Genomic DNA, 27760 nt, shown 5'->3' with positions numbered 1-27760 from the left:
AGCAAGCCATTTGGACAAGTAGTAGCACCATAAATACCTTTCCCTCCCCAGCTTCTGAAAAAGCAACATGATTTTGTGAAGCATAAGATGGATTTCTTCAGTCCCGTAATACTTCTTATACAGTAAATAAGGAAATGATTTATGTCCCCTCTCTGTGTAGGGGAAGCCAATAGACTTCTGCTGGTGCGCTGTGTGCGTTCTCAGTGATACAGAGTCGATGGTTTCTAAGGCTCAGGTGAAGGAGGGTGGGTTTTATGTTTGTCTGCTGCAGGTAAAAGGGTTTGCCAGTTCTGGAGAAAGCCGAGTGCTGTTAGGCAAAAGCACAGATTGCTGGAGTGCTTGGCTATTTCTATAAACACTGTCCCTATAAACACAGGTAAAAATATCTGATGCTTTTTCTTCTTCCTGTCTTTGAAAGGGAGTTGTCAAAGTAGATTCTGTTGAGCCCTTTCTGTGACATGTGCAAGACCATAAGGTGAACTGGGGGTGGGCGTGCTTTGAGACAAATACAGAAACATTCCCTCATTAGCAGGCATCCCAATTAGTCATTCCTGGTGTAGGTAAGAGCAGTGTTGCAAGGCTTTTAAAAGGTGTCGTGGCCTAAGCCGACCAAGCGCTGCCCAACACCTGGTCTCTCCCTGGGTGTTCCTGTTCGTCAGCAGGTGAATCACGGCGTGGTGGCGATGTGTTGGCAGCCGAGCGGAAAGTACATCCTCAGCTACTGCACTGCCCAGCATCCTAGCTCAGTGGGGAAGGGCTCAACAGAAAATACTTCCATTCCCAGGTAGCACGTGTGTGCTCTTGGCTCGGCTTCCTGTTGCTGGCTGTGGCAGCACTGTGGAAATAATGCCAGTGGGCGAGGATCAGGGCCTGTAGCTGTTAGGCCCGTGGTGGGAGTGCAGGTGGTTAATTCGCAAGTGGAAGCAGTAGTTAGTTGCACGGCGCTCTCGTTCCACCCTGCAAAAGCATACGAAGTTCCGGCTTTTGTGGGGAAAAGACTTAGTTTCTTATCAGCCTCTGGCCTTTACAGGTAAAAGTTCATGTTTTGAATTGTTTGAAGCCTGAGGATCTAAGACGTATTCAGGACTGACTGCTCCGTAAATAAAACTGATACCTTGCACATTTAGAATCAACAACAAAAACTAAGAAGGCAGCAGGGGAGATGGGCATAGTGTAGCTTTAAAAAGAAGAATCAATGGCAAAATACATTTCTGTAAGTATCTATGTGATCTGCAAAGGGTTGGTTTGGAGTTGTGCCCCTTCAAGTGGGCTGCTGGGACATTGGGCAGGAGGCAGCACTTTTAAACAGCTTGGGAAGGAAGTGAGGGATAATAAAAAGTGGAAGCAATGAGGGTTGATTTAGAAAGTACCAGCAAGATCAAACAAGGTTAAAAATCACTTATTTGCCCAAATAGAAGTGGTCATTCCTGCAAACCAGTCTCCTCAACCGAAATGCCACTTAGACCAGCTGTTGAGGGTATTGGATACTACACTTACCCCCTCTCAGTCATGGGCTGAGGATGTCAAAATGCAAGTGTGGTTGGGTTTAGTTTGCTCCTGCTGCCCTGTTGATGGTGTTGATTTAAGTATGTGCTTTCATAAGACATAATTCATGTTATGGAAACATGTTTAAGGGTAGAGAAATATTGTCTAATCAAGAATTTCCTTCCTGTCTGCGATAACTAGTTAATCATGATGTAAAACAATCTTGCTTGTTCAGGAAGCAGCAAAATCTTTTTCAGTATATTTGGTCTGTGCAAGTAAACTTCATCTGTTTCAGGTAATTAGCACTGCATTAGCACAGCATGGCAACTGGTGTTTAAACACAAGGTAATTAACTGTACAGTGTAAACATAGTGTGCTAAAGATCAAAGCAAAACAGCGAATTTCTAGCTGATTTAAAAGTAACACATTAGTATTCTGGACAGGGGCAAAAAAGAGAGGGTCAGCCATTTTGTGCTGATGGCAATAACATATGCAAGTGCAAGCCTTGAGTGTGTGTTGTGTTGTTTTTTTTTTTTTTCTTCCGTAGTGTATAGTGTTGTAATGGCTGAATCACCTGGAAGACGTGTGGATAATTTTTGTCCTTTCAAAATTTTGATTTGCCAGTGCTGCAATTTCACTACTAGCACAAAATGCTAGAGGCATGCAAGAGCTGATGGTTCAGCATTAGGCAAGTAGAAATAGAGTTGGATATGTATCTTGTCCAGTGTTGTGGTGTTTGTTGTTTTTCTTTAACTCCCCAAAATAAATTTGGTTCATTTGTCTTTAAAAAAGAAGTCTGCTGTCTGACCTATGTGAAATGGAGCCGTGTCTATAGGAAGCGTGGGTTTTGTGTGCTGGCGGATCCCAGGTGTGCTGGTCCAGCCAGGAAATGGAAGACTTCTGTTTCTCACTAACTTTAGAACTCACCGAGTTATGCATTTATTGGTCATATGTGTAATATCTCTAAACTTCTGAATAACTGACAGTTCTTACTGTCTGGGTAAGTAACTACTTGACCCACAGAAGTGGCAGGAAGCTGACGATCTGTTGAGTCGTAAGTGGGCTGGAGGAACAGCTTCATCAGTGGCAGAAGAAAACAGTTCCACAGTAAAAGCTGGAGCCAGAATCTGATCTTGAGGAAGAATTTTGTCTCTTTAGGTGGCAAGTGAGAATGTGACTAGGTTCTGAAAGCTTGTTTTTGTTTGTGCCCCTGCTGCCTCCCTGATGTGTGTAGCACAACTGAATCAAAACTGAAACTAACTTTTTGGAGGGTTTGGAGGATAGAAGCCAACACCTTACTGGAAAGCATGCAAGTGCTAGAAAAAGCAAGGAATCAACTAGAAAGCAAGGAATCAACTAGTCAACAATTTAGGAGCCATAAAAGGGAAAACCATCCTGAGTAGGAAGTTGTGGATAGATACTGTCTTCTGATCCAGTGACTGGATGAGCCAGGTAGCAAAGATCTGCTATTATAAAATGTTTAACCCAGCTCATTTTACTGACAACTTAAGAAATGTTTACATGAGCAACTCCACTAGTGGCTGTAAAGGGCTACAACCTTTAGTGGAAAGGTGACAACAAACAGGTGGCACTGGCTTGCTGGATAATGCAATCTTCAATACCTCCGCTGTTTGTGAAGAGCACATCTCTTCAACACCACATAATCATTCTTCTGAACAGCTCTTTAAACATTAGCAAAGGCCTCTCGTTAACTCAGTGTGACAGTTTGATTACAGCATTTTAACAGCTCCTGAAAAATAATTCAGTCACTAAAGTGGTAAACTTGCTGTCTTGACAATGGAGATAAAGTGCTGCTTCACAGCCAGAAGGGCAGAGCTGATCTTTTAATTCCTGGTCCATCTTTGTGTATGGTCACCAGTACCTTGACTTGCATATTTGCTTTACATGAAAATGTAGTCTAAGTCTACTTTCAGGGGTCGATAACATGCTTGAAATACTGTGTAGCTATAGCTGATGTACAATGTGGGTATATTAGTTTATCTATTGTAAAAACAGCTGATGTGCACTGAACTGATCAGAGATCTACAGTCAATTTCTTTAGTAACAGTTCATAATTTGACTAGACAATTTTAAACACACTAAGATGAAGAATGTCCAGAGTGTTTTAGTTCTCTAAAAGAGTGACGTGTTGCATGTAACCTGTCTCTTGTGTTTGGCTTAACACTTGAAAATAAGGATTTTACATTTTCTTTACAGACTCAGACACGTCTCTGGGACCTGCAATGACAAGTCAGAACAGTAGCCATGCAGAGAAAACTGGTGAAATGTCCTCAAAGCAGTCAGCACCAAAAGTGCAGGTCCAACGATCTGTCTCCCGAGAAACCATCACTATTCATTTCTCTGCATTTGGGAAGGAGGAAGAAGAGGAGGAAGAGGAGTTTAAAGAATTTTTTGATGAGGAACTAGATGACCAAAGCATTGTAACAGCACTTGAAGCCAAGGAAGACCTCTGCTTTGAGCATACTGGCCATGATTTTTCTGGTCCAGCTACCTCGCTTAACATGGCCAACTCTGCATCTCTACTGTCCTCGTCACCTGCAGTTCTGCCAACAGCAGACAGTGTAAAGCTGCTGGATTCTCCTTCTGCATCTCACGTATTCAGTGCAGTGCCACTAGTCCTGTCTCCCTCATCACATTCATGTCACACGTCTAGCTTATCAGGTGTGTCACCACCTGTGGAACAAAAAGCCAGCTTGTCGTCTTCCCCATCCTCGTCTCCTTGCAGATCAGTTGTCTGCTCTAGTGCATCATCCACAGTTTCTAGTTCAAAACCTTTTAAGGGTTTAGTCAAGTCCCTTTCAACAGATGTGGAACCAAAAGAACCAACCCCACCGATGAGACATAGACAGTTAATGAAAACCTTAGTGAAATCTCTGTCTACAGACACTTCTAAACAAGAATCTGAAGCTGTGTCTTACAGACCGCCAGACTCAAAACTGAACTTGCATCTGTTCAAACAGTTCACTCAACCTCGAGCTACAGGTGGTGATTCTAAAACTGCCCCCTCATCTCCATTAACATCTCCCTCTGACACTCGTTCCTTTTTTAAAGTACCTGAAATGGAGGCTAAAATTGAAGACACTAAAAGACGCCTTTCTGAAGTCATCTGTGAGCCTTTTCAGCTGCTCAGTAAAATAATGGGTGATGAAAGTAGTAGCAACAGGCCCAAAGCCTTATCTTCAAGTGCTTCAGAACTCTCAAACCTTTCCAGTTTGAATGGCCATTTGGAAAGCAATAACAACTACAGCATTAAGGAAGAAGAATGTGATTCTGAAGGGGACTTCTATGGTAGCGGCTCTAACCTGAGTAAGAACGAACAGTCAAAAACATCCGAGGAACACACAAAAGAGACAGAGACCAAAAGCTCTCAGTCTGCAAACACAAAGGACGTGAGTTCGAAAACTTCACTCGTACTTGAAAAATGTTCGTTGTCTGCACTAGCAAGCAGAGAGGATGAGGAGTTCTGTGAACTTTATTCTGAAGACTTTTCCTTGATAGAGGATGAAAGCAAAACTGATAAACCTACTGAAACTTTGCTCGATCCTGAGGTGACTGAGGAAAACGGTACTATGCTCAGTAGTGAAGATGAAAATAATCTGGATGTGCAACAACCGAAAATACCAGTGAAAACTTTATACTTCTTAACACTGTTAGTCTATGCTTACTTTATTATCCCTCTCCCTGGCTACTTAAGTGGACTCTTGTTTGGAATGGCCCTTGGATTTATGACAGCTGTCTGTGTGATTTGGCTGCTTATTCCACGTACTCACGAATATCTCAAATTGCATGGAAGTATGAAAAAGCAGTGGAATACAGGAGCTCTGGACATCAAAGAACCTGAAATACTGAAGGTGAGGTCATGGCATTTTATCACTATGCATTATTTTGTGTCGAAGCAGTAAGCCAGATATTCTGAAAGTGCAAGTGAGCTGAATTATCACCATTTGTGATTAGAGTATTGTTTCAGGGTCATGTGGCTTTGACAGGCAGATACTAAAATGGTTTAGGATCCAAGAATATGTGAGACTTTGATGTCCTTAAGGATTCGCAGAAAAACAGAATTGCTTCAAAACTAGAAGAGAAAGTTGTTTTGGTGATGGATTTGAAATGATCCCAGTGAAATACTGAGAGCAAGTAGTGTCAGAGTTCAGTGTGTAAAATAACATGAGTGCTTGAAGCTGTATCTTGGGAGATGTATTCTGTTCCTGGGGTACTTTACTGTCTAGGCAGTAGTTTGTCTTGTCCATTCAGTCTGAGAAGATTCAAGAGTGCTGCATTCAAGTGAAGCACAGATTGTCGGAGAGCATACGGATTTTCCACAAACAGTAGCTGATTAGAATGGGAGGAGGAACGAGTAATGAAAGGGGCATATTTGCATGTTATGATGTCTCTGGCTCTGCAGGATGATATCCTGGACGTTGTACTGTATAGTCTTGATTACAGTTCAGTATAATGTATGGTTGAGAGCTGGCTTCTAAATGAAGCTCTCAAAAAAATTCTTCTTCCTCTCCTTGGCCCTTCCCCATCTCCTCTTGTCCAGACTCTGTGAGTTGCTGTTGCTTCTGTGTGTCTGGCACGTTGCTGTCTGTCTAGTTGTGATCTGTACAACCACTTAGTTATGTGAGGTGCTTTGTGCTTCTTCCTTGCTCCCCTCCTGCCTCTCCTATTTACATCTCTGATGAATTAAAATAATAGTCTCCTAATGAAAAAAATAGACAGTGAAGTACACACTAGTTTCTAATGTTCAAGAGGAGCATTTCAAAATGATAGTTGCACTACTTTCACTTGGTATCATTTGTTTCTCTGAGTATTTTTGAATGCTTTCTTGTATTTGAGTAAATATTAAATCTAACCTGCATTTTCTGAAGGTGCATCTCCAGTTGTGTGACAACACAAAGGTTGCATGGACTGAAATCCGTACAATATTGGTTATATGCTGTAGAATCTATAGTCTATTGTGTGTTAATAGCAAATCTCATGTATCTTTAGGTAACTGAAAAGTTGGAGGAATGGGGTATAAAAGCCAGTTGTTGCTGGGTACAGGCAGCAGTTGCATGCCTAGCCCTGATGCTGTCTTGGTGTTCTTGATTTTTTTTTTTGACTGGTATGAGTTGTAGTCTTTCCTTTGTTGTGAATGCAGACTGAACACTCCTCTCTGCCTATTTGATATACCCTCTGCTTACGTGTGCCAATCTTAAACTTTCAGTTCTGTCCTTTTTAATTGGGTGCTGAGACCCTCCATATGAGTTTGCCTTGATACATGAAAGCTGGTAAAGATTGTGGTAATCACTGTTGGCTGCTGCTAAGCCAGCTCTTTGAGATGTTAGCAGGAACCTTTAAACTACGTTTTAATGCTTTTATCCAGGAGATATGTTTGAAGGGAATGGCTACAGGCAAGGAGTGCAGAGGAGTCTGTATGAATGTAGATTACTGTTTTGTGTGACCTGATGAGTATTTCTTGTGCTTCTGAACATAAAGTAATTGTCTTTAATATGTAAAGACCTATAAAAGGGCTTTTTGATCGTTCAGGAGTTTAAAAAACAGTGCAGTACCCATATTGTAATGGAACAATATAATATGATTTAGGAGATCGCAAGTTATTCCTCCTTCGTACAAATATTTTCAATTTTTCTCTGTCAAAATGAGCTATGGGTGGTTTAGATCCTCTGCAAAATGGGAGAAAGATTTAATGTGTAACAAAACTCACACAAATATGGGAAAATCAAACTCAGTACTCTTGCATGAAGATGCTTTCTTCAGAAGTTGTTGGTCTTGTATTCTGGCCTGAGCTGCTTTCATGCCATTATGATAAAAGCTGGAAGCAAGATCCCTTTGCAGGGCTCTAAAGGTTGGGATTCTGCCAAAGTGCTGTCAAGCTATTTTTGCACAGGTATGTGTGTATGCTCTCCCATGTAAATATTGTCTGAGAAGTTTGTATTTTCATTGAATTTCAAGATCAAGTGGAAAATTCCCCTTAACAATTGCCAAAATACCTGAACATGAGTGTTTTCTCCCTGAAAATTGTTCCTTTGCAATATGAAAGAATTGAACACTTCTGTGGTGGTTAGCGTGTGCTTCAGTTGATTGGAGTCAAAGTTCCTTTTTTTTCCCCCCAATTTGTATGCTTTTTACATTTATTTCATTCTAATGACTTTGATCTTGGGGGAGAACAAGACCAGAAGACGCATGCATTTCAGTGCTTATTTTCTTGCCCTTTTATTTCTGTGCCTTTCAGTTCTCCAGCTTCCTTTTCCTTTTTTTTTTTTCTGCCTTTGTCCACAGTTTGCTTTTTATTTTATTTTATAATGCATTAGGCTCTTCTAACTTCCTTATTGGCATTTCCAAATGCGTGTTCCCTTGTGTTGTGCTGGCTGATACAAAAGGTTTTAAGTAACAGCTGAAATGGAAATGATAAATTTACCTTTTCCATTAGAAAGAACTTTTAGGAGAAGACCGCGTTGGCAGTGCCTGCATTTAGCACCCCGGCTGTGCAGAAAGAGAAGCCTTTTTACCAGCATACTGTTCCTGAGTATCACTTGAGGGATTTAATGTTTGAGAGTGCACTCTGGCAGACAAACGTATTTTTCAGTTAAGGCGGTGGAAACTTCTGCCCCTTTTGTACCTTTTATTCCACGTCAGCAGAAGCTCAAATCATGCATTGTGTTCTGCCCCATTTATCAAGCAAAATACTATTGCACCATTGTAAAATAGTGGTAATAAGAGAGACTCACATAATTAGTGTGATTTCATTGGTCTGAAAAACATCTGAATTTCCGTGCTGGAGCATTTGGTGGTGACGTTTAATGATAACGGCTACTAATCCGTCTGTTAATATCACTAAGAAGCTCTGGGGGCAGTTATATCCAGAGTTAGGCTTGTATTGTGAAGTTGGCTGGTACTTTTATTTATGTATTTGGAGATATCATAGCAATAAGGGGTTTTAGGTATGTATTCTTCCCTGGCAGACCTGGTCCATGTCCCCAGGCCCTTTGTAAGGCTGCCTTTTGCAATTCTCCCCGCTCAGCTGAGGGTGTACTGTGCCCGAGGTCTTCAACTAAATAACCTGAAAAGGCTGATACAGGGCCTGTCTCTGCCCTTCTTACTCGCATGAATTATTCTGTTGCACTGCAATTTGAACAAGAATTTGCAGCCCAGAGGTATGAAAGTGGAAAAGTGAGATGTTGTAGGCCTTTTCAAGGCATTTTATGGGGGTGCTGGCGTTACAGAGCCGCCTGCGTTCCCCGGAGGGCTGCAGTAGTTGGTGGCACTGCTCTGACAGATGACTTAGTGCCATTTGAAAGCCAGAATTTCAGTCTCTGCCGTCTAACAAAGAAGCCAGATCCTGTTAGTGCGCCTATGTTTTTAACTGATATCCGCGACCTTTGCTATAAAAGCCCTGCCTCCCAATATTTTAACCAGCTGCTTGTTTCAGGTTAGGTACCAAACTGAGCAGGAGGCACTTTCGCCTGGTTTCGGCTGTGAATTCACAGCAACTGCTGACCTTTACAACTGGAGATCACAGGATCAGTGTAAAGGGCAAGCAGCTGCGGACTAGCATATGACTATGGTCATTGTCCTCCCTGAATTACTAAATTTCTTATTTTTAACAACTTCGCTAGGATGAAAAAAACATCATACAGTCTCTCCTCTCCTACACAAGGAAATCCATTGTTGCTTCAATAGTTTGGGAAAATTTGCCTGTTGCTGGTACGTTATGGTAATATAACTTCTCTGTTTAGAGGCATTGCAAAATGGCTTACTTGGGTTGCGAAGCTTTCTTTTCGTTTTTTCAAAGAGAGGGGTGGATGCGTTTCTGGTAAAATTATATTCTTAAAATATGGGGACTTGGAATTAATTTGGGAGCTTCTAGGATAACCTTAGCAATTTTTTTTTATTCTAAGCAAAACAATTTACTGTACAAAAATGAAGAATGCTGAAAATGAGAAGGCAAATGGTGTCATCCCCCCTTAACACTGTTAGATGGATGGGACAAATATTGCTGCGTCTGGCCCATGTTTTCAGATTCATTAATAGTAAACATCACTTGTTGAATTATTAGCATTCCCCTCTAGCCACGCAGTGTTTCTCTGTGCTACAAAACAACTTGGAAGATGAGTGGAAAAAGGAAAGAGCCTATCCTTTGAAATTAGGAAACTATGTTTAGGGAGGGTTTGTAATAACGTGGTATCTCTTTCATGCTGACTGTTGACCAGGTACTGTCTGGAAGAAAACCCCCAGATTTAACTTTCTGTATCTTTTTTTTAGGTCCATGCCTCAAATACATGAAGCAGCCATCTCCTCCTTGTATAGAAATCACCCCACAGGTTGCTGTTTAAGGCAGGAACTGTGTTCACCTTGTGTTGGTTCTAGGTTTTGAACTCTCAGTGCCTTAGGCAGCTGGAAATTGTCGTTGAGTCTTGGAGTGGTTCTTCAGAACTAACAACCAGGGGCGTGCTGTGAGGAGCAGCACTTGGTTGGTTAGGTTCAGTGAGCAGGGGAGGCAGGAGTGGGGAGAACTGTGTGTTTGGCAGATGATAGAGCTGCTCCGATTGTTTGAAGTGGAAGGCGTGGGCACATAACAGGGATCAGAAAAGCAGGTGGGAATTTCCAGGGCTCCCAAATGCCAAAACAGAAGGGAGAATTTACACACTAAGGAGGCAGAGAATCCTCAAGAGTTCTGTTTAATTATGTAGTGTCAGGAAATCTTCTGGCAGAAAGGCTGGTACTGGCACTGTAACAGCAGGAGGCTGGATAGGACGGGTGCTGGTGTAGTGGATGACATACTGGATCAATACAGTCCCCTTTCATACTGGACATTCACTGAACCTGATTAAGTCACTTACTGTAGGCTGCGCCTTGCTCCTTTTTATTGCAGATGGGACTTAGGGCATCTTGGTAGATGTTGGAGAGAGAACATCAAATGTGACTGTAAAGGTCTTGGAGAAGAGCTGTATAGCTACTGGGAAAGCGTAGCGACATTTGTGCATCTGATACGTGTGCAAAGGTGTTCATCTTGTCTCAAATCCCAGCTTTTCATCTTTGAAGCTTTGGATTTTGATGGGTTTTCACTTCTTGGTATGGTGCTGTGATAGTTGAGAGCGATGCGTATATCATGTGTTGTCTTCCTGCTACATGACCTCTGCTCAGCTCAAGTGCTGGTGTCGGAGAGCTCAGCTGGCTCCATCTCATGCAGGGTGTTAAAGAAACTTTGGAGTATTTTCCCCTTCCTTTTTGGGTGCCATACATACAGGGAGGTTTCCAACCCTCCTACTGAAAATAACATTATAGCTTATTACAGTTATTAAAATGGCTTGTGTGGCTAAGCTTCATTAAAAGAGCCCCTTTCCGTGCATTCCTTCCTCTTCGTGCCTTTTGCATCCTTTTCAACAGAACTTCATTGCAGGAGGAGGAGACAAACTTTTAAGGCAGCAAACTTTCCTCTGTGCATTTGCCTGGCTGCAGGCCTCCAGACTTTGTTGTCTGAGCTAGAAATAGCTGAGAGATCTGATCTGGGGGGCAGGTGGGAGTCTCTCTGGAGGTCTGCCAGCCATATGGATGTTTCAGTTCTGCACAGAGCGAATGGCTCACAGTGGCTCTAGGCAAGTCACTTGATGTCCTTGTGCTTCAGTAAGTCCAGCTGGAGTTCCTGGCTGAAAGTTAATTGCTGTCTGCTCAAAGATGTCTTGACTAATAATTTCTAGGAAGGAAATAGGATATGCTCAAACAAACAGCAGCCCTGCTGTGCAGAACCTTGATGGTTTATAGAAAACTCTTCCTAATGTGTTGTGTTTCCTATATGGTAGTTGTATATAACCCAGTGTAAGCAATCAGACACAAAGCTTCTTCAGAGAGCAAGTATTGATATTGCTGTTACTAAAGAGACAGCTTTAGAGCTGAGCAGAGATGAATGACTTAATCTTTCCTGAACATAAAAAGAATGCTAATTGATATAGGAGGTTTTTTTAGGATTTACAGTGAAAATAGAACTCGATGGTGGAGTAAGCAAAACATAGATGCCACTGTTACTATGGCATCTAAGACAGGGCATGCTGTCTGCTTTGAGTAATTGTATGGCACTGGAGCAAATGAGCATTAAAATAAACTTTGCTTTTCAGTGTGTGGGTGGAAACTTATTCAAGAAGTTAAAATGCGGCAGTAATACCTGGGGTGTTTTGCATGTAGTTAGAACTTTGCTGTTGTTTTGAAGCATGCCAGATTGCCCGTTCAGTTCCCCCCTCTGCCACCTGCCAGCAGCACCTAGGTGTTGGTGAAGATGCCATTTCACTTCATGCTGTAGAGCACCTCTGTTGAAGCCCATCTCTTTCACTGTCTGTTGATGTTAATGAATATCGAGTCTGCAGAATTAACGTTTGGATGTGCAGGTAGAAGTCATTATCAAAGTATGTTGTTTGGCGGGTTAAGAGATGGAAGATTTGTCTTCTCTGAATGAGTATTCCAGCTTGTGTTCTGCCCCATTTATTTTGTGCTTCCTGTAACCAGATGTTAGGGGTAACATCCCATCTGTGGTTAGAACCCGTACCTACAGCCTGGTTACAGCAGGGTTTGTTCATTGTTTCTGCGTTGTGTTTTCTTTTACTGCACAGAAATAAATAGAATTTAATCCACATGTATGACTTGTGTGTTGTAACAGCGCAGTTACACAACGCTTTAAACAATGTTAAACAGCGATGGTGTGTTAAAGCAAACTCCATTGTAGTCCGTGATTGTTGGCGATGAAAAAGTCAGCGCTGTCTATAAGCAGGCTGTTTGCTCTGCCTTGATTGTTGGCGATTAAAATGTCCGTGCTTTGTGTAAGCAGACAGCACAAAGCACTCTGCAGCATGTCCATGCCGGCTGGCTTGTGGCTTTTCCCAGCAAGCCCGCATCTGCAGCTCTCGCAGCATTTGAGGAAGATGAAGAGAGAGAGCACTGTGCTGCTCACGCAGAATGACTAGCCCAGAAAACCAGATTGTGTGCTCGGGATACAGTCCTCACCTCCTGCTCTGTCAGTTTGGTGCTGCCTCGTTTACTGTATTTACTGCTCTGTTGTATTTATTTGTGCAGTAAGTGACATGAGTTTGGCAAAAGCTTGGATAATTACTTACAACTTTTGAACTTTTGTGTACATGCTGTACTTGTTTTTTCCAGCAGCTTAAAAGCCTGTTAATGAGTGTTTTCTTCTCTAGGGATGGATGAATGAAATTTATAATTATGATCCAGAAACATACCATGCTACATTGACTCACTCAGTCTATGTGAGACTTGAAGGAAGCACCTTAAGACTTTCAAAACCCAATAAAAATATTTCTAGAAGGGCTGTGTACAACGAGCCAAAGCCTGAAGTCACGTATGTCAGCCAGAAAATTTATGAACTTACAGAGAGCAAGGTGAGTGTGCCTTACTTACTTGATTTTAACAGAGGATACTTCAAAACTTTTTTTTTCATTCCTCTGGTTTCTTGTGCTGTCATTGTGTAAACAAAACTGTTTTGTGACAAACTTGCAAAAGATTGTGCTGAGGAGGAAGACTGAGCAGGATTTAGAAAAAATTGCCTGTTTACACAGCAAAGGAAAAGCATGATTTTCCTCTGTCAGTTCAAAAAAAGGTTAGAGAATTGTTCCCTGTATGTTAGATTACTTCACAACTGTTTTGAAGCTTACACCAAAATGCATAATCTTTGGTTGTTGTCTTTTATCCCAGGGCAGTTCAGACAACACCTGCATTTCTCTTGAAGAGGGAACATAGGTTGTATATGAGTGTAAAAGAGGCGAGTGAGAGGTGGCTGGAACAGACGTGCCTTGCTGTTGGTACCTGCAGTCTAGGGAAGGAAATCAGGATTTTTGCAATTGGAAGCTTGCATCAAGAGTAATTCTAGGACAGTTTTCCTACATGTTATTTGCCTTCCTCAAATCTGTGAGCAGGTTCCATGTAAAGTCAATTCCATGGACATTATATGATCAATATCTCATTATTAAAAGAATAGATTTTTTTTTTTATGGCATGCTACTTGAGTAGAGGGCCTTAGCAGTATAGATGTAGGAAGAAACTGTGGGAATTAGAGGGAGAGAATGACAAAGAGAACACCAAGGAAAAACTTCCTTCATTCCCTGCCGCCCTCCCAACTGGTTGCAAAAGTGCCAAGTGCCTTGAATGTATTCTCCAGGGTTTTTTTCCACAGTTCTTATTACTTAATGGTCACAGAAATAAGGTTCTTGTTTTTTCAAATTTTCTGTATAACCGTGAAAATAAAATCTTTTAAATGAAAACTGAGTTTCTAATCCACAAGACTGAAAGTCTAAGCTGCTTGAGTGGTCCTTGTTTTTAATTCTAATACCATGGCTCACCGAAGATGCGGTGAATTGGACAACAAGCAGCTATAAACTAAGAGTCAGTCAGACCCAGCAGATCCAGTGTAGGATTGGTATCTTTCACATTCCCATGTTATACATGTGACTATAGAAACATAGAAGATACAACAGAAAAATAAGTGAATATAACTCTCTCATTTGTCCTTCAGATTTCCCTGGTTCCCAAGAGTCTGGCACGAAAACGAATTTGGAATAAAAAGTACCCTATTTGTATTGAACTTGCTAGACAGGATGACTTCATGGCTAAAGCCCAGTCTGATAAAGAGACTGCAGAGGAAAAGTCATCTGCTGAGAAAGTGGACTTGAACAATGAGGAATCCAAGAAACCTCAGGATGGAGCAAAGTACACTAGCCAAAAGGATCAAGTGCTTTATCTCTTTGGAAGGACCGGTAGGGAGAAGGAGGAATGGTTCCGAAGGTTCCTTCTAGCATCCAAGCTGAAATCTGAAGCAAAGAAACCATCCAGTTTGTGTGGGAGCAAGCCAGGTATTCATAACTTTTTTTCCTAGTAAAATTGTCTATTAAAAGAAACAAACCAAAGTTGTTTTCACAGCGGTAGTTGCATCTACTGTGGAGCTATAGTGATCTTAACAGACAAGTATTACCGAAGACACTCTCATGCTCCTCATCTTGGCCTTTGATTAATCTCTTGCCTGTATGCCCTCAACTGTTCTTACTGTTTTTAGACTATGCGAGTGCATGATTTTTCAATGACTGTAACAACTCCTGTAACTTTTGTAAGGATTAGTTCAGGCTTTTTTCTCTAGTGTTGGAACTGATGTCAACATTTGCAGTATTAGTATTAGACTGTCCTTCTATTACCCATTATTTCTTCCTCCTCCATCCTTCCTTCTACTCCAGTCTCCCGTAAAGAATAAAATACTTTCTCATGGGTTAATGTCACAGCAAAACATGTTTTTGTGTTTAAATACAAAGACCTGTCCTAATACGTACCTGAACCAAGAAACATATCAGATATTCCATCATATTGATGAAATATTTGAAATACTATTTTTAAGCCATCCTCTGCTATGATTTAAAATCTGAATGACTCATGCTGTTCTTTCTTTATCTTTTCTCTGAGAAGCTTTTTAAAAGTTAACATAATTATTTCTGGCCCATAGCTTCTTGAAATGCAAATGCAAAATTAATGGATAATTAGAATTCTAATAGTTACATGCTTTTGACAGTCTTTTTAATTGTAACAGTCTATAATTAAACTTAAATTAGTTATAGGTGTGTTTTAATCACCTGACTTTTATTTTAGGCATTCCCTAGCAGAGCTGTTGGGAATTCTGCCATCTGTTGTATGTGTGTATGTGTGTGTGTGTCCATATTTAAATGTGGTATTGATCAGCTGATTTTCCAGTCATACATCCTCCTGAGTGCTGAGTCTTGCCAAATATTGCCTAACGTGGGTTTAAGACCAGCTAAATACAGAGTTGTGGAATTTACTTTTACCCTTCAAAATGAGAAAGCACTACTTGGGTCTTTTTTCAGAATAAATTATATCTGCAAGCTAATTTTTTCCTTTAAGTCTTTGATCATGCACTCTACTATTTGACTGTCAGATTATTTTTCTGTTTAACAAGTATTATTCTTTTTGTTTTAGGGATCTTGCCAACACACAGTAGAACTGATAGCCAGTCTGGAGTTCTTACACACAGTCGTAGCAGCAGCAAGGGCAGCGCGGAAGAAGTTGCATCCCAGCCTAAGCACAAGGATCTGGCTGGCAATGTGCGGCAGAAAATGCTTCTGGACTACAATATTTATATGGCGAAGTGTGTTCCACAAGAAAAGAAAAGTCCATCAGGTAGTCCAGTCCTCAGTGCAGATAGCAGCCCTACAGCTGTGAAAAAGGTAATACCCCCCCCCCCCCAAAAAAAACAAACAAACACCCCTCAGTTCACAGTAATAGTAAAATTTATTTTTTTCTGTGTATATTCTAAAGTAGATTGAAGCAAAAACATATTTTTGAGGTCCTGGCTTGCTGAAATAATCTAAGTAGAATTTTTAGTACTTGATAGTAAAAATGAATTTTGTTTTCTGCTCCTTGTTGGGAGCTAAAGGCCTTCTAAGATTCCCAAGAACATCTGAGCACCCAATTGGAATAGTATTATTATATGACGCAAGTATAAGTTGGGTCCTGTTTGTGGCAGTTTTTCAGTGTAGGAAAACAAAGTCCAATCTTACTTTCTTAAATCCAGTTCTGAGAAAACACAAATAGAAGATAAAACAAACACAGTACAGGCAAACATATTCTTCCTTCCAATGTTTGCATATCGGATTCAGGAAACCATATTGTTCCTCTGATGCATAAAAGGTTATTTTGTATACGCCCCAGATTACTTCAGCTGCTTTTGCTTTCCTGTCTGTAGTCAGAGATGCAACATCTGAACATGTAATATCTTCAAGTGTTTTGAGATGGTTCTCCAGTAAACCAAGGCATAATTCTATTGGACTGTAAACAAAACCTTTTGTGCATCTTTGCTTTCCTCAATAGCGTAGCTGTTCTAAAGTTTGTTGGGAAGGGGGAATGTCTCTGCTACAGATGCATTTGTAGTCTGTCCACTTTGAGTTTATCTGCTTTTTCTGCCAGAGGTTAATGTGTACAGTTTTCTCATTTCATTGCCAGAGGCGAATCCATAGCTATGTAGTCTCATTCGCTCTGTTGTGTGTCAGGATGATGACAAGCACGCTCACATCAGGCCAGCTGACATGGCTGTGAAGCTGCTGTTTGTGCTGGACATTTTTAGTGTTCTTAGCTGACGTAGGCTATAACACAACTTCCTGGTGTAAATGAGGCCTTTTCTGAACTTAGAATAGTTTCCACATCTGAATGACCTGCTCTGTGTTTTCAGTTACCAGATGCACATGTGGAAGATGAGGAAGAAGAACAGGAGGCCTGGGTGAATGCTTTGCTTGGAAGAATATTTTGGGATTTTTTAGGAGAAAAATATTGGTCTGATCTGGTGTCAAAGAAGATCCAAATGAAACTTAGCAAAATAAAGGTAACTAATTTGGAGACTCGCACTTCTCATTCTTAGTGGAAGAAAACAAGCACATAGTCTTTGAGATCAAAAACAGCAAAAGAATGTTTTTTAGATATCCAAAGCTCTGTAAAAGACAAGTGGGGGTAAATAAATGTGATGCAGACTTCGAGTTCAGTTTCACAATCCATTTCATAGTAGCAGCTTGACAAGTTACCTTTATCACTTCAGTTTCAAATGAACTACATTAATTATTTGTGTTTGTAATTTTCTATGTTAAAAGTAGAAATATTATTATATTTACTTTAAGGATAAGTACAGCTACTTAAAAGTTATTCAACTTTACTGACTCAGGTCTCTATGGCTAGGGTTGCGGTACTTCTGTGTTTTTTTTTCCACTTGAATTGTGAAGAGAAACTAAATGAAGATTCTGAACTTTAAATGTAATCTGCGATGGGAAACAGTAGATTGCCTTAAAGAGAGGAGATCAAGGAACCACAGTTATACTGTTTTCCTGTTAAATTCAGATCTTCACTGCTTGCAGGCGAGGTTGGTGTGAGTAGCAGTCAAGGGAAAGAGCCCTCTCTGAGGTGATAATTATACAGTCAGTGTACAATTATAAGCTCAAAAGGTGAAGGGAAGAGCGGTGCTTTTGAATCGCTTTTGGGTCTTCCCTTTGCATTCTGTAACTTCTGAACAGCAGCAGTTAATCACAGGCCTGTTTAGTTCCTGACGTTTGGGGAGGAGTGTGCCTGTTTCTAAAACCAAAGGAAGATGTAGTCTTGTTGACAAAAGCTCTGAAATTTAGCTGTCAGCACCAGCTGTGAGGTAGTGTTGCTTGTTCTTTGGAAAATAAGCAGTAACCTAATTCTGCCCTGGCTGTTTTCACAATTGTGACAGCAGGATATTCAAACATGTCATTGGGAACAGCTGAGTGTAACACTGGGAATGGGGGATGGATCTATTTTAGATAGGTTAAAGCACTATTTGTTCACAGGAGACAGAAATTCTATCAATTAGAAGTACTTACAAGTAAATAGATACTCAAATCACTGTGATACTCCGCCTCTATTATAATACTAAAATTATGGTACATATTTAAAGGCTAATGTGTTATGAAATAATTTGCTATAGATAAAAATAGCTAAGACATTGATGTAACTGCAACTATAAAATATCTGACCGAACTTAAAATCCAAAATAGTCTTTGATTTTTATTCACAGTAAAATAGGATTTATACTTTGTTCTTGAGCTGTTTACATGATTTGACTACAAGGCATGCTGGAAGCTTAAGGTCAACAACTGAACCTAAATATAGTTTTAAAAACATTCTCTAAATTCAGATGCTAAATCTCCCTCTAAAATACTATTTTGAAACTGAAAAATATGAAATCTTAGAATTTGAGGAAATACTCGTAATCGTATTTGTGTTTTTTCACTGGTGGCTTTTCCACTCAATCTATTCCTTAAGCTTAACAATATTTCTGTCTGTTCTCAGGAAATGATGATCTATAGTTCTATAATGTGGATTTGATTTTTACATTCTGTTTGTTTAGCTGCCATACTTCATGAATGAGCTAACACTAACTGAGCTTGACATGGGGATAGCAGTGCCGAAGATCCTTCAAGCCTTCAAACCTTCTATTGATTACAGAGGTAGAATATTGTTTCCTCTTCTGTTTTTGCTAGGTTTGTGCCTTCATATCTGTGGAGAACAGAATTTTAATCTATTGCTTTTGCAGGTGTTTCAGTTTACGGAAGTACAATTAATAAGAACTTGTTCTGAAGGAATAACTGAGTGATCTGTCTCCAACAACAGTAGCATCAGGCTTGGTATAAACATAATTCTATAGATAGGGAAATTAAGGAAATCTGAGCATGTCTTTTCATCAGAAAATATTACGGAAGTAAACTAAAATTAGCATCCAACATAGATGTATCTGCCACTCTATCGTGGACTACAGAAAACAGTGCACATCTCATCAGGAGAGAACTGATTCTGTACTACAGCAGCAAACAGACTAGGCTCTCCAAGAGAAGTTGCCCAGCTTTGAAATCAGGGATTCAGAAAATACAATTGTAATAAATCAGAAAACAGAAAATGCAGCATTGCTTTGAAAAAGAAACTTCATGATACGGCATCATTTTTATATCTTCATTGTTTAATATGATTTTTTTTTTAGAGTTGAATGACTTTCATGCTGCTGATTTATAAATTGGAACTCTTCTTCTCCTTTCCTGTTTTTTTTTTTTTTTTTTTTTTTTTTCTGGCTTACACTTGGTCACAGGAGTATATTTGAGGACACTCTTGCCACTTTAGTACTTTCACAAAAAGAAAAACTTCAGTTATTTTTTTTTTTTTAGCTTCAGAAGTATTTGTTCTTCTACACGCTGAGGAAAGTTAGATACTATCTTTCTAAGACATGTAATCAGAACGTTTTTTCACTTGGAATTGTTTTTGAGTTTATTAAGGATTTCTTAATTTGTATGCTCTCAATCCATTCACTTCTTTACTTACCATATTGTTACACTGGACTGTAGAAGTGCAGGGGAATTATTTGACTTGAGGTAGAGCAGCTTCTAATTGGTCTAAAGGGAAACATTCCCTTGGAGGACCTGTTGTCATACAGCTGTGCATTGCATATTAGACAAACAACTTATTTTAAATTGCTCTTCCAGCTTTTAGATGAAGATAGCAAGACCAAAGCGTTTTGCTTGGGTTAATTTTTTTTTTAAGACTGTTATCTGAGCGAAACAGATTTAAACATTTTTTGAATTCCTTTCTCGCTGTTCTAATACTTTCAGTTATGACCAAGGACTGTCGTTCTCAGTCATGAGATGGGGTTTAAGAGACTTCTGAATGTTTTGTTTCAATTAATTACTGACAGCAGCAATGAGAACAATTAATTCCTTCAGTTTCTTGTTCAGTTGACCCGTGACAAGCAAACATTTTGTAAATGCTTGCTTGTAGAATGTAGAATTTGTAATCCTTTGTAATTTTTCATATTATTGAATGACGTGAGCTCTTAATATCTGAAGTTTTTAAGAGCTTGCAATGAGTAATTATGGAAGGAAATAACTTGTTTTGCTTTTGTACTTAAAAGCATGTATATAATTAAAGGGATGATAGTTTGAAATTCGTTTTCATAAGAATAAGTTTATTTGTGAGTAAGTTGACGTATGAATTAATCACACCTGCATGAAAAATTTCATAAAACTGTAAGCTGGTATCCAGATTGAACACTTAAGATGGTCTTTTGGAACCTCTTTGATACAATCAGTCATTTGTGGTCACCTTTTGTAAGACTTTAGATCTCAGACAGTTACTAGGTGTGATATGCTTTGTTTCATTCATACTTTTCTGTCAGTGCTTGATTACAGGATTTGATTATTAGGACTCTTAAAAAGTAACTAAATATATTAGCTGATAGTATTAGGGGAAAAAAAATCTTGTTTCTGTTAATAGTCCTATTTTAGTGACATGTACTCTAGTATTTACTATACTTCTGTCAAGGCTAACTGAATAAATTGTGCCATCTGTCCTGTTCTTCACACCTTCTCCCTCCCCTGCCTCCCTTTTTCCCTTTGGAAAAGGCATATGAACGTTTTTTGACCAGAAGGACTCCACCCTCAGTAATGGCATCTTTAGCTTAATTTGATCTACTCTTAAAACAGTATTCAGTGTGAACCATGCTGATTCTTTGGTTATCTAAAAGGTCTCTCTAGCTGTTGTATTTCTGATGATCTCACTCCTACTTCATTATTGTAAAGAAGAAAAGTCTATGTAAGCTTCTGTTTGAGTTCTTGTGTTTTGTTCTAGTACAGAATTAGAAGACTGATGGAAAAGAGTAACTTGGGTTAATAAAGCAGCAATGTTCCTTCAGTGCTGTTTCTAGCTCGTTGTGTATCAGTGACCTGGTCCTTGGGAGCTGTGTGTATTTCTGTTGATATAAACAGGTGGAATCAGGGACAATGCCATTCTTCCGATACGCTTTTGCAGAAAAGAAGACAGTTGTAATTTAATTGAAAAGGGGTGTCTTTCCTAGATCAGTCAAAACTAGACAGTAGTTGCCATGAATTGCATCCAAATAAAAGTAAGATGCATTAGTGGTCATGTACCAGATACTGGTAGGGCGTATTGTGTGTAGCTGCAACGTCTGGAAAAGAAAGATGCATAATCTACGCTTAGTTGCATCTGATTTCTAATCTCTGGATTGCAAATACCCTACAGCTTTTTTACTCGGTAAGACTATGAGTGTCATTTAAGAGGCAGGACGTAATCTTGCAAGTATTCCTGAGACGATTTTTTGGGTGATTTTGATAAGTGAATAGTCTGCCCAGACAATAGGATTTAACTTAATACTACACCTCTAGAATTGTTCTCAGTAATGACTTGTGAGTCACAAGGAGAATGCCTAAAGTTGAGTTGCTGAGCGAACATTTTCATCCTTCTTTGGTAAGCCATTGTTGGGAGCAAAAACGGACTGCATGTTGTGATTTGTAAGAAGAGATGTTATTCTGGGAATTCAAGGTTTGTTCATTGGGGTGGTATACTATAGAGGAGTGTCCCCGTTACAGTTTGGCTTGGAGCAGTACTATAAGTAGTTTTTGAAGTGAATCCTTGATTGTATTCTATTTTCTTTATCTTGATTCAGATCTCTTAAGCAGTTTAGGTGTGCACAAATCACACTCCTTTTTTAGATCATGAGCTGTACTAGACTGATCTGTCTTTCAACCTGCCTTTGATGCATATCCCAACATTTAACTTTGTTCTATAAGCTTAATAAGAACAGAAAACTTGCTTTGCTAAGCTTTCAAATTTTTTGTGAATTAATGATATATCAGTTGGCAAAAAATATTTTCTTTTTCTCTTTGGAAATAGTGTGATGAATAGACATTAATTTAAAAAAAAGTTTTGGCTTGCTTTAAAATTATGACTGTTCCTAAAATGGCCTTTTTTTTTTTTTTAAGGACTTTGGATTGATTTGGAAATGTCCTACAATGGATCTTTCCTAATGACCCTAGAGACCAAGATGAACTTGACCAAACTTGGTAAAGAGCCTCTTGGTGAAGCACTGAAAGTTGGAGAGATCGGCAAAGAAGGGTAAGATTGCAGTGGTAGAGTCAGACTTGACCTTTCATAGTGGAAAAAGTGGAAATTTCCTGGTGTATATGCAACTCTGGCTTTGCAGTGGATTGAAAGGAGTTGGGGAGAGGTGTGTACATGGGAGTGTAGAACTTGTCCTTTCTGTGTAACTTTAATGGTTGATTACACCATTGATAATTGTCTTAATAAAAGGCTTCTGTAGTAGAATTGTATTTTTATATGATTTTAAAATGTTGTGTGACTTAAAAATTTAGCTTTGTCTTATGCTTGATTTGGGGTCCTAGCAGTAAGGCAGAATATTGGAGATATTAACATGCAAATACTACTACAGCATGTTACAGCTACTATAGTAAACCATGTAATAGTAAACACTTGTGGAAGGGAAATAGGCTATATATGTTATGCAAGGATAATGTTGTATGTTTTGATACCTTTATTTCATCATGGGAAACAATCACACCCATTCTTTAGTCTCCAATTTTCTTCATATTCTGCTTATTTACCAGTTACGATTTTTCAAAAAATTCCTTTAATCATATCCACCAAAACATTGGAGATAGGGAAAAAATTGTCTATACAGGTGGAGTTCTTGTTTGCTTGTTTTTCCCATCCCTACAGAATTTTGTGTGTATTTTCATATCTGTCCATAATTAGTGGACACATTGTTTTCTTATTTAAAAATGTGATTTCTGAGTGAGCAATAGGCCCACAGCAAAGCAAATGTAAATGCTTGTAGCTAAGCAACCAATTACTTTAAAGTGGAACTGTTAACTAACACTGTATTGCTCCCTGCACATGTTTCATGCTTGCTCTTATGTTTCACGTGCTCAGGGCCAGGTATCATGTCAGCTTTACCAGCAGAGCAGTCTAATATATTCTAGTTTGAATGAGATTTATTTTTTCCCCTTAACTACAGTGGATATTATTTAAAAAGACAAACAACAACAACAACAAAAAAAAACACTCAAAGGCTGAGAAATATAGAAAAGTTTGAGTTTCATCTATGCTTTCTGTTGTGTTAGTTCTTTTCACTGGCTTTTTAATTATTGGTTGACAATTGCTATGACAAATCAAAACTGTTTTGGACAGGCTTGCATCCACAGTTGTATTGCCTGTAAGTCACATGTGTTGGTTGCTTGTGCTCCTTTCTGTCACTCAAGAGCCTAGATCAAACTACCTCTCGAGGTGCAGCAACCAAAACCTCATGTAAGAAAAGCATCTCTTCCTCCAGAAAGAGATGGGTTGAAGACACAGCACCGAGTTTTAACTGTCCTTGTATATTGTCAGTATAAACAGAGACAAATCGATTACTATTGCAGTCCATTCTATCGTTGCTGCTGCATTACTGTTTGAAATAGAAATGAAGTGTGCTGTAATACAGTTTGATAATTCTGTCATGCTTGCACTCTCAGGAAAATGCTACTCTCACAAAGAAACACAAGGGAGAAGAATATTTAATTGTTAGTCTTATGAAATGGATACAGTAGCAGGTTCTAACATACCCAAGATTAGACAAATGCAGGCAGGCTAACCAGAATTACTGAAGTTTCATACTGTAAGTGCTTTTTGCTATAGAGTACCATGTAAAAACAAACTGACAAATGGTAATTCATAAAATATTGTGCAATCTGCTCAGGAACAATACTGTAGCTCCAAAGTAGTTTTCTGCCAACATTTATCTTGTATAAATGGTCCATTGTATGGATAGATCCTCTGAAATCTTACTAAAGCTTATTGCTTTGTTTAATAAGTGATCCTGTGGTCTTAACCAGTAGGTACGTGCTTGTGGAGTGGCTTGAGAGGGTCCTATTACCCAGGCAAATAAATCACCTTTTTGTAAGATGGTGGTATCTTTGAGCTTGAAAATCTATTGGGCATGCTTTGACCTGGGTGGTATGACGTGCACAGGAAAGTGAAGTGAGGACACACCCAGGTAGAAAATATGTAGTTTGATCTGACCTAAAAACGTGAGCTTTTCTGTGTCTGAGAAATAGCTCCAGCATTGCTATTTGGGTCAGTGACATGATCCCCCCTCCCTTTCCCCTCCCAAGTCCTCAGGGAGGTGGTTCAATTTGCTGTGCAGTTCCTCTTCTGCAGGTACAAACGCATCTCTGGGCAAGAAGAGGTTGATGATTTTGTTTCAGTAGGCTAGGTAGCAAATGCTTTGGTGTAGAGAGGTTGTGGGATCACTGCTCTTGTTCTTAAGTAGGCAGTTAGGAAAGAGTGCTGCTGTGCACTACTAGTGAGTTGTCCTTTTACATTAGGACTTTGTGCAGCAACGAAGGGTTTGTACCATGTACAAAATAGCAGTCTTAGTTCATGCATGCCTTGTGTGAGGTTATTAGACATTTCAAATAAGTCTGCAAGAGCACGCACACACAAATAAGAGAGAGAGAACAGCTATAAACTGCATTCTAAACAAGTTGTAGAATATTTGAGTGTAGTCCAGAGAGCAAAAACGACGTGCTTTTGAAGCTTGTGTTGTGCAGCTATTTCACGCTCTCGCATTAGGTAGAGACCTGTTAATACTGAAGTGTATTCACTGTATCCTTCCTGAATTTTAATCCGTTTAAAAGATTTGAATTTGTTTCTGTGATTGTGTGCAGAAATTCTCCCATAGTTGAAATCTGGAAATTAGTTGCTACTTTGTGATATTTTGTACCCTAACAGCAGAACTTGTACTGTAACAGCAGAATCCCTCTCCCTCCTGCCCCACCCTCTTCTCCTTATTACATTGTTTGCCTTTTTCCATCTTAGACGCTTTTTTTCCCCCTAAAAAAACAACTTAAATCCTATAAATATCATTCCCTCTGTCAGAGGAGGTTAAAACTTCACAACCTTGAAGGTCAGTTTCTTAATAGATACAGTGGGGAAAGAAATACTTCCAGGAAAGACACCAAAGGGAGATTATAGTCCAAACTTGTGTGGGAGAAAAGGATTTCTGGAAAACATGTAAGAAATGAAACTTCCCAGGGTCACATTAGATGCTTCCTTTTTTTTTTTTTTTAAAAAAAAAAAAAAAAAAAAAGAAGGCCAGACTCTGTCTGTAGAGTCATAGAGTTTATAAAAACAGAGGACATCTCAGAATCTCAAATAGAAATACATGTAATGGCAGTCAGAGCTGTGTGTGATGAATAGTTATTTAAGAATATTAGATTTGACCTGGAAATTGCATTCTTTCAGTTTCAGGCCAAGGGCGTATTGTCTTGCAGACAGCGATGAGGAATCCTCCAGTGCTGGGTCTTCAGAAGAGGACGATGCTCCTGAATTGGCAGGAGAGAAGCAAGTGACTCCAGGAGCAGAAGGGTGAGCTGCCTACATAGTGTTTCTTGTTAATCCCATCCCCACTCCCCCTGCCTCCATTTCCAGACTTAATACTGTAACTTATGTCTTGGTCCAGTCCCATAGTATTTGTCATGACAGGATGTCAGAGTGTGAGTATATCCAAGTAATGAAACAAACAAAACTCAGACATTTCTAGAGCAAAGAACAGCAATCAAGTCATATGCTGCAAAAGAAAAGAAAGCTAGTCTTGCTGCATGTTTTGCCTTGCTGGGAGCATTGTTCACAATTCAGCACTTCTGCAGCATAAACTGTATGCTACTTCATTTGACACCTCCCGATTCCTTTGCTATTAGATTACAGAGAGAGACAACTCTTGGTCCAGAGCACCTACGGGGAAATTCCCCCAGCCTGTCTTGCTTGGTAGCAGAGCCAAGAATAGACTGTTGGTGTACACTATTATACCCATACTGATCCTGCTGATCCCTTGTTTCCAGTGTGTTCTCTTCTTTAAGATGGTATCAAACAACTATTATTCAAGCCTGGATTTCTTGCTATTTTTTTTTTCCTTGAAGGGCTTTGAGTATCTGTGCTATGCAATACTGCCCTCTGATGCTGCACAAGAATTCTAAAGAAAAATTCCTAAAATCAGTTTTGCCGTGTTAGGTGTTGCTTTGGTTGCTGTTCTGATTTTTTTAAATTATTTTTTTCACTTTTTTACATTTGATTGAAATAATGTCATGCGGTGAGAAATCTGCAGTATACCTGAAATGGTCCTGGACAATCACAGTGTTTCCTGTGTTTGAGGGCATCTCAGTGATCTTTATAGTGAATATAACAAGAGGTTCAGTGGTGTATTTAAAATGTTGCGGGGAGTTGTCTTGGAGTTTTGCTCCTAAAACCTTTTGAAAACTGTGTGATGAATTTCAGTGATGCATTTCATATCTTTAAAAATGTATAGATCACATTTAAAAATAAAAAATAATAATAAAAAAAATCCTTACACCTTTCCAAAATCTGTATTGTTCTCACTATAGAATCTGATGAGAGTAACTACTTTCTAGTTAACTTGAATGTAAATGTAAAATCTGAAATCTGAGTTTACCCCTTTTGTATCAGCTGAGGAGTTTCTTGTCTTGTCTTGTGCTAGGGAGCAAGATCTGTAAAAGGCTGTATGAGCATGTTTTTTTTTTTTTTGCAGGATAAGAAAATGTAATATCTTTAGCAAGGCTGTCTCTGTATATAACATTATGAACCACAATCAGGTATAATATAGTGTGTAAAAATACTAAATATGCTATTCTTATGGTATATGTTTCTGAAATGTGATAAGTATGAGAAGAGACGTACTCAGTCCTTAAAGCATCAGTTTTAAAACAACTAGGATTCCCTCCATCTGGTATTATTGCCAGGAAAAGTAGTAGGCATCATTAACCATTTTTTGCAGTATGGTTGGGCCTTCTGTGCTGAGGATACGTGCATGTATCTCAGTGCATCTGTCCTAACAATTTTGTTAGAATGGTTATAGGCAAGTTGTCACTTCCCATGCCAGTTTGCTGGCATAAATGATATAAGTGTATTTGCAATTGCAAAACAATGTGTTTTTTTTTTTTTTTCCCAATACTATCTGGGAAAGAAGAGTGCTCAGAATTTCTGCCAGAAAATTGTAGCTGGTGGAGTGATGCCTGTGTGTGTGGGCATTGGGAGGTGCTGCTTGGACATTTGAATATGTGCCAGTGTTTTGATATAAAAATTCCAAAGCTCCAGTGATTTAAGAAGAATTCCTTAGGACTCTAGCAAATAATAGGTTTAATAAAAGTACCTTGATATACTTTTTGTATTCTCTATCAAAGGTATGTTGGAGGACATCGGACAAGTAAGATTATGAGAATTGTGGACAAAATTACTAAGTCAAAATATTTTCAAAAAGCAACAGAGACTGAGTTTATAAAGAAGAAAATTGAAGAGGTCTCCAATACTCCATTGCTGCTAACAGTTGAAGTACAAGAGTGCAGAGGAATGCTAGTAATTAACATTCCACCTCCACCTACTGACAGAATATGGTAAGAGGAACTTACTGCAAGAGCTGTGCAGTGTTTCAGGTGTGCTACCTAATGGTAAAATGCAGCTGAAATGGGCTCTGGAAGAGGTACAATACAATGTAGTTGTAAATGAGGCATGGATTGCTATTAAGAGGACATTGATAGATAACACAGGTATATGCTTTGTTGGAGTGGTCGTAATAAAATCTGTCCTGTGTGCTCTCTTAAGGTATGGCTTTCGAAGACCTCCCTACCTGGAGTTAAAAGCTCGGCCAAAACTTGGTGAAAGAGAAGTGACTCTGGTTCATGTAACTGACTGGATAGAGAGGAAACTGGAACAAGAGTTTCAGGTACGTTTCCTTAACGCCATTTTCACTTAATTAATGATAGTTTTGGTGGGTTCTTATATTTTTTGCATGTCCCCAATTTAATTCATGACTAACGAGCATTCTCCATTGCTCCTG

General features: G+C 39.3%; 1 protein-coding gene across 5 annotated transcripts in view; it reads left to right on the top strand.

Annotated features, from left to right (window-relative positions):
* TEX2 (testis expressed 2) overlaps nucleotides 1–27760 on the top strand; it is a 49956-nt gene that overhangs the window by 19085 nt on the left and 3111 nt on the right. For all 5 annotated transcript variants that reach the window (XM_035558954.2, XM_050714422.1, XM_035558953.2 and 2 more), the window contains 10 exons: nucleotides 3703–5357; nucleotides 12693–12893; nucleotides 14024–14360; nucleotides 15487–15734; nucleotides 16736–16885; nucleotides 18422–18521; nucleotides 21837–21969; nucleotides 25156–25278; nucleotides 27108–27317; nucleotides 27526–27646. In XM_035558954.2, the coding sequence (XP_035414847.1) occupies nucleotides 3729–5357; nucleotides 12693–12893; nucleotides 14024–14360; nucleotides 15487–15734; nucleotides 16736–16885; nucleotides 18422–18521; nucleotides 21837–21969; nucleotides 25156–25278; nucleotides 27108–27317; nucleotides 27526–27646 (3252 nt within the window). In that variant the 5' untranslated portion in view covers nucleotides 3703–3728. The remainder of the gene's footprint in view (nucleotides 1–3702; nucleotides 5358–12692; nucleotides 12894–14023; nucleotides 14361–15486; nucleotides 15735–16735; nucleotides 16886–18421; nucleotides 18522–21836; nucleotides 21970–25155; nucleotides 25279–27107; nucleotides 27318–27525; nucleotides 27647–27760) is intronic.

Source organism: Cygnus atratus, chromosome 18, assembly GCF_013377495.2.
Source record: "Cygnus atratus isolate AKBS03 ecotype Queensland, Australia chromosome 18, CAtr_DNAZoo_HiC_assembly, whole genome shotgun sequence".
In the NCBI taxonomy this organism is placed as follows: domain Eukaryota; kingdom Metazoa; phylum Chordata; class Aves; order Anseriformes; family Anatidae; genus Cygnus; species Cygnus atratus.
This window is presented reverse-complemented; position numbering and strand designations above follow the sequence as displayed.